At 56.1% G+C, this 6,021-nt stretch overlaps 1 protein-coding gene across 1 annotated transcript in view; it reads left to right on the top strand.

The window, feature by feature from the left end:
- ABCB9 (ATP binding cassette subfamily B member 9) overlaps positions 1 to 6,021 on the top strand; it is a 13,265-nt gene that overhangs the window by 504 nt on the left and 6,740 nt on the right. Inside the window, exons 1-6 of the mRNA XM_009283916.1 lie at positions 1 to 145; positions 515 to 629; positions 1,139 to 1,269; positions 2,633 to 2,838; positions 3,778 to 3,975; positions 5,504 to 5,632. The exon at positions 1 to 145 is cut by the window's left edge and continues 504 nt beyond it. Coding sequence (XP_009282191.1) covers positions 1 to 145; positions 515 to 629; positions 1,139 to 1,269; positions 2,633 to 2,838; positions 3,778 to 3,975; positions 5,504 to 5,632 — 924 coding nt within the window. The remainder of the gene's footprint in view (positions 146 to 514; positions 630 to 1,138; positions 1,270 to 2,632; positions 2,839 to 3,777; positions 3,976 to 5,503; positions 5,633 to 6,021) is intronic.

Genomic DNA, 6,021 nt, shown 5'->3' with positions numbered 1-6,021 from the left:
GCGGAGGAGAGCTGTGACGGGGGCGCCCCGCGGGACAAGCGGGAGGAGGCGGCGGGTCCCACCATCCATAAGCTGCTGTCCTACACCAAGCCGGATGCCTTCTTCCTGGGCATCGCCTCCTTCTTCCTCCTCGTGGCCGCACTGGGTGAGCAAAGGGACCGGGGGGGCCACGGTGTGCTCCCATCCTCACTGGGAGGGGAAGAGCCATGGTGGGGGGCATTTGGCAGCACCCCAGGCTTGCTTTTTTGGGTGTGCTGGGTGGCACGTCCTGTACGGGCTGGGTGAAAAATGCAGTGGGGAAAAAAAAAAATGCAACAGGGGATAAAATACACTGGGAAATTAAACATCCCCGCGTGCCACTAAGGGCTGTGCCTCCTGAGACATCTCGTGCAATGGCCAAGTGTCTCCATGGTGGGGATGGGGTTGTGCACGAGCTGTCGCAATTGGAAATACAGGTCCTGTGCCGATCCTGCGCGGTGGGGCTGAAACCCCGTGTCCTGTGCTTGTCCGGCAGGAGAGACCTTCCTGCCCTACTACACGGGGCTGGCCATCGATGGCATCGTGGTGCAGAAGAGCATGGACCGCTTCTCCACAGCAGTGCTGGTCATGTCACTGCTTGCCATAGGAAGGTAATCGCAGGGGCTGGTTTTGGCCCTGACGAGGTGGAGTTTGGGGTTTTCCCACAGGAGTTCGCGGTCGCAGTGGTGGGCACGGGCTGTCTCACCTGCAGCCCCTCCGCCGGGTCCCTGCCAGACCCCAGGGATGCGCTTTGATTTCTCTGCACTGTCACGGTGTAGAGGCCATGGTGGCAGTCACGAGGCCGTTGCGTAGTCCTCCACGTCCGTCTGCTGGTGGTGGGGGAGCAGGAGCAGACACAGGGGACGGGCTTCCTGGGGAATGCTGGCCCAGCAGCACTGTGTCCCTTCCCGAAGCTTGTCACTACCGGGATTAGGAGCAGCCGTCCCCATGCTGGTAGCACCCAGAGGAGGTGTGGGCTGGATTAGCCATCGCTTCCCGGGGTGTAAAATGGTACCAGCACAGCATTGCCCAAGCCCTTGGCCCAGGCATCGGGGTGTTTGTGTTGCTGAGGAGCGGGTTTTGTGTCCATTGGTCTATAACGTTTCTTATCTGCAATTAGCTCATTTGCCGCAGGTATCCGGGGCGGCGTTTTTACGCTCATATTTGCGAGACTGAACATTCGCCTTCGCAACTGCCTCTTCAGGTCGCTGGTGTCTCAGGAGATGAGTTTCTTTGATGAGAATCGCACAGGTTGGTTCCTCTTTCCCCTGGATTTGCTCTAACCCCTCTATCCCATCCCGGTATTTTTTTCCCCTTGGTTTGCCCTACCAGCATGCAGCAGATTGGGGGCAGCTAGAGACGGCACCCCAATGCTCGTGTTCAGAAAGAGCGGCAGAGAGCTCTTCCCTTTTGGGTGCCTCCCACCGTGGGGTTGGGACAGGATTGCCCAGCACCCTGGGGATGTCCCATTGCCACCAATCAGCCTAACATCCAGCAGCCCCGAGGCTGACACGTTCATCTCCGGTCATCCCCAAAACACCTACTTTCCTCCTCCCGTGCCTCCCGTCAGTGCCTGCTGGTCAGCCACTCTCCAGCTCTGCTCTGGGCATGGGAAACCTCAGATGTGTGAAGCTTGCTGGGTGTGCTTGTGGCTTTCCCTGCTTGCCATTCAGTCCTGTCCTGGTCCGTGCCGCTCTGGTGTGGTCCCAGCCTGCTGTAACTTTTCCCACATTCAGTTTCTTCTCGGTGATATTTTTAGTTTTGAGGCTGTTGCCGTATTTAGCAATCGCTGCATGGTGCCCTGATAGCTGAGGACACCAGAGATGTTATTGTAAGTGGGATACGGGTAACCCTGGACTAATGCTTACACAAAAGCATGGGAGTTCAGCTGGACTCAAACATGGGTCAAGACTGTAGGACTTCAGGGTGATGTTTGCTGGCTGTAACGTTCAGTTCCACCAAAGGACACCGCAGGAGCTTCGCCCCTTGGTAGCTAGACCCACATCCTCAGGGTCGCTTGGGTCGGCCCCAGGCTGCGGGGCACACGGCTAAACCCAAACAGCCCTCTCCGAAGCCGCCTCGCGCTCCTTTGCAGGGAATGCTGTGCCCGACCTCAGCTGGTCCTGCCAGGACGGCAGGGAAAGGTGCCAGCAGTCCCTGGTGAGCTCCTGGAGGGCTCCTGGTGTCATTTAGAAATTAACTCGGGGCTGGGTTGACAGCTTTGGAGGTGCATTCAGCAGCCCAGCAAACACTCCACCCACGCGCCCGCTGCCCATCTGAGCGCCCATGAGGTGCCCTCCAGTGTAGGGTGCTGCCAGAGTCCTCTTCGCTGTCCTGCAGCCATCCTTGGTGACCCAGGGATGTAGCTCATGCCTTCAGATGCATTTCATGTCCCTCGTGCATGCAGCAAGTCAAGCTCCTCTGTTTTGCTTCGCATCCACAGCGGTGGAGAGTCACCCCCGTTCCATGCCGCCTTTCAGACCTCCAGTAAGGGGTGGGTTGAATGGGGAGCTCCATCTGGCCCCTGGCATGGGACACAGGACGTGGCTAGGCAGTGACCTGCTGTGGTGAACGTGTCCCTGCTCTCTTCTTCCCCAACCCCTCGTTGCTGCAGGGGACGTCATCTCCCGCCTGACATCGGACACGACCATCGTGAGCGACCTGGTTTCCCAGAACATCAACATCTTCCTGCGCAACGTCGTGAAGGCCACGGGGGTGATCTTCTTCATGTTCAGCCTCTCCTGGAAGCTCTCGCTCGTCACCTTCATGGGCTTCCCCATCATCATGCTGGTGTCTGATGTCTATGGGAAGTACTACAAGGTAGGCAGGAGAAGCTGGCATGGCCATGGTGTGCCACAGCGCTGGGCTGTTCCCCTCGTGAAGCCATTGTGGAGATTGTGGGCGGTCTTGGAGCTGGTGGGACTGATGCTCGGGTGCTTTGCTGCCAGCAGTGGGGGCAGGAAGGTGGCATTAAACCTGTATGGGCAGACAAGCATAGCCTCAACTCTTACCTTGCTTCATGCTCAGAAGTGGAAGCTTCTCAGGTCTGACAGGAGATGTAGCTTGGCCATGGGATGTCGCGCATGTGCCTGCCTGCCCTCATGCAATCTGTCTTCTCCTCTCCCTTTGGAGTGACTCAGGTGGGGGTTAAACCCGGTGCCGAGCTCCCTCCCTCTGCCTGGGGCTAGCATGGGCCAAGGGCCATCCCCTGTGGCTAATACCATGTCCCATGGACCATGTGAGTCCCCACATTGGTTATTGGAGCTTTCCACTGTGCCAGGGACACGGCGTGCACACGTGCTGCCAAAGTGGGGTCCTTGGGTGCTGCCTTCCCCAGCCATGGCTCCTCCTGTGGGTCAGGTGCTCGTGGGAGGAGTGGAGCTGCCCTTGGTCTCCAGACCTGTACCTGACTTGGAAACTCCTGGAAGGGCTCCTGGGCCAGGCTGACCCTGTCCCATCAGGGCACCGGCAGCAGCGGCTCTGCCACGGGCTTCCCAAGTGGCCCTGGGCATGGCACGTCACCTCCTGCAGCCCAGATCCTTCCTTGGGGACAGCACAACGAATCTGTTCCCCTCCTGGCACAGTGCCCCAGGCTGTCCTGAGGTGTGGGATATATCCCAGTGCTCAGCTTTGCTGCCCATGGCCTTGGACAATATCACTGTGCCACCTTTTCCCGAGCCCAGCAGAGCCTGGGGCGTGCGGGGAGAGGTGCCACGGGCAGCCCGGCGCCTGCTGAGCCCCCTCTGCCTCTCCCCGCAGAAGCTCTCCAAGGATGTGCAGAACGCCCTGGCCAAGGCCAACACCACCGCTGAGGAGACCATCTCCGCCATGAAGACCGTCCGCAGTTTTGCCAACGAGGAGGCGGAGGCGAATGTGTACTGGCAGAAGCTGCAGCAGGTCTACAAACTCAACAAGCGGGAGGCCATGGCTTACACCTACTACGTCTGGTCCAGCGGGGTAGGTGGCCAGCGCTTCACGGTGTAGGGAGCTTTGCGGGGCGAGCCCAGCCTTGATGTCCACTGCCTGTAATCCCCTGTCTATTAATTATTATTTTTTTTCAGTCATCAAAAAATATATTCCATTCCCCCTTAGGGCAGCGCTGCATCGTGCCACCAAATAGTCTGTTTTCTCTTGCAAATAAGAATATAATTGATAACTGCTCAAGGTCGTGGAAAACCCTGTGTTTCTTTGTTGCTGCATTGCGTGCCTGTGCCAGCTCATCTCCGGGGCTCCGGCTGGGAAACAGCCGCGGCGTTGGTTGAGCTTCTGCTCAGAAACTGAGATTTTCTGCGTGTGGGTGGTGGCAGGGGGAGGCTGCTGGGGTTTGGGTTTGTGTTTTTTTGGGGGGGATTTCTGGAAAATGCTTTTTCATCATTCAAGACCAGATGGTTTGGGACTTCTCCCGCATCGGCTGATAACGAAGGCTGTGCAAAACCCTCACGTGAAGCTGCCCTTGTCTCTGCACATTGAAGGATCTAAGTAGCCTCTGGTGAAGGGTTTGCGAGTTATGGTGTCCTCGTGCAGCTGTGGGAGACTTTATGGCTTCCCAAGTCTGGAAGCAAAATCGGAGCATTTTTAGCATCATTCCTGAGCTCCCAGGTGAAGCCGGAGCGTGAACTGGGTCAGCACAGATCCCGCTGAGCCAAAGAAGGCAAAAACCCTCAAAAACTGCTCTTGCGGGCTCACGTAGAAAGAAGCCGATGGATTTAGCACAGCCCTGGTAGAGTCTTTGTCAGAGGGAATGCAGGATCTTAAGGTCAGACCATGGCAGAGCAATAGAGGAGGAATTTTTTTCCCCAGTATTTTTGCCTGTGTGAATTTACAGCCTGTCCCGCAAACGTCGCAGAGCACCGGGGCACCACCGCTTTTCTGAGCACCCAGGCAGCGTGGAACAACACCGGCTGAATAAAGGCAGGGGCTGGTATTTGTCATATCACAGCTGATCTGTCTCCTTTCCAGAGTAGGTGGTACCCCCCCACTGATTTCAGGCAAGAGTTGAGGTTATGCTTCAGGGACTTGTACGTGCAAGGAGGATTTTTTGCATTAACTCTTGGCTTGATTTTGTGTTCTAAATTAAAATGTGTCACACGTATAACAAAGTTTATTTTAGTGGTGAGGTGACTGCATGTGTTGGATAATTTGAGCATAGATTATTACGCTTGAGGACGTTAGTCCAAGAGAGAAGTTCATGAGACACTGTTATTTCAGATAAATTCTCTCTCCTTGGCTGTTGCCCCTCTGGACTTCTGTTTTGTTGGAAGATCTCAGCCCAGCGCCTTAAATCAGCCCATGTACTTGAGTCGTTTTTCCCTTCTTACATCCATGCTCGCTGCTAGGGCTGTCATCTGTGCGCTGTCAGGGATGCTCAGTTTGGGGCTCAAAGAATAAATGTCAGCACATGTATTGTGGGCTGTTGTGTGAGTAATTACAAATGCACCAAAACGCAGTTCTCCTTGCTGATTTTGGGGTGTTTTCTTGCTTCCAGCTGACCCTCCTGGTGGTCCAGGTCAGCATCCTTTACTACGGTGGGCACCTCGTGATCTCGGGGCAAATGACAAGCGGAAATCTGATATCCTTCATCATTTACGAGTTCGTCTTAGGAGACTGCATGGAGGTGAGTCTGTTTTATCCCTCTGGGCTACCTCATATCAAGATGATACTTGTCTTCTGGAAGGTTCCAGGGCAGCCGCAGGGCTAGACCCAGTGCTGACTTCCCTGTGACGCATTTCCTTGGCACCGTGGCTTTGCTCACCGGTGGGCTGATTCTCCCCTCCGCTCCCCGCTCCCCTCCTGCTGTGGCCTCGCAACCTGAACGCATCCGAAGCAGCTCATGCCCTGATGAGGCAAAGGGGTCAGGCTGGCCCCGCTGAAGGGCAGAGTCCTGGCTGCCTCCCAAGCACATTTCCTGGCATGAAGGATGCAGGGATTACAAAGCTGCCTGTTAAATTTCAGGCTTCATCAAAAACTTAATTAAACTACTTCCCCCCCCCCCCCCCCCCTCCC

Source organism: Aptenodytes forsteri, unplaced genomic scaffold (genome assembly GCF_000699145.1).
Source record: "Aptenodytes forsteri isolate BGI_AS27 unplaced genomic scaffold, ASM69914v1 Scaffold118, whole genome shotgun sequence".
Lineage (NCBI taxonomy): Eukaryota > Metazoa > Chordata > Aves > Sphenisciformes > Spheniscidae > Aptenodytes > Aptenodytes forsteri.
Note: the sequence above shows the minus strand (reverse complement) of the source record. Positions and strands in the feature narration are given on the sequence as shown.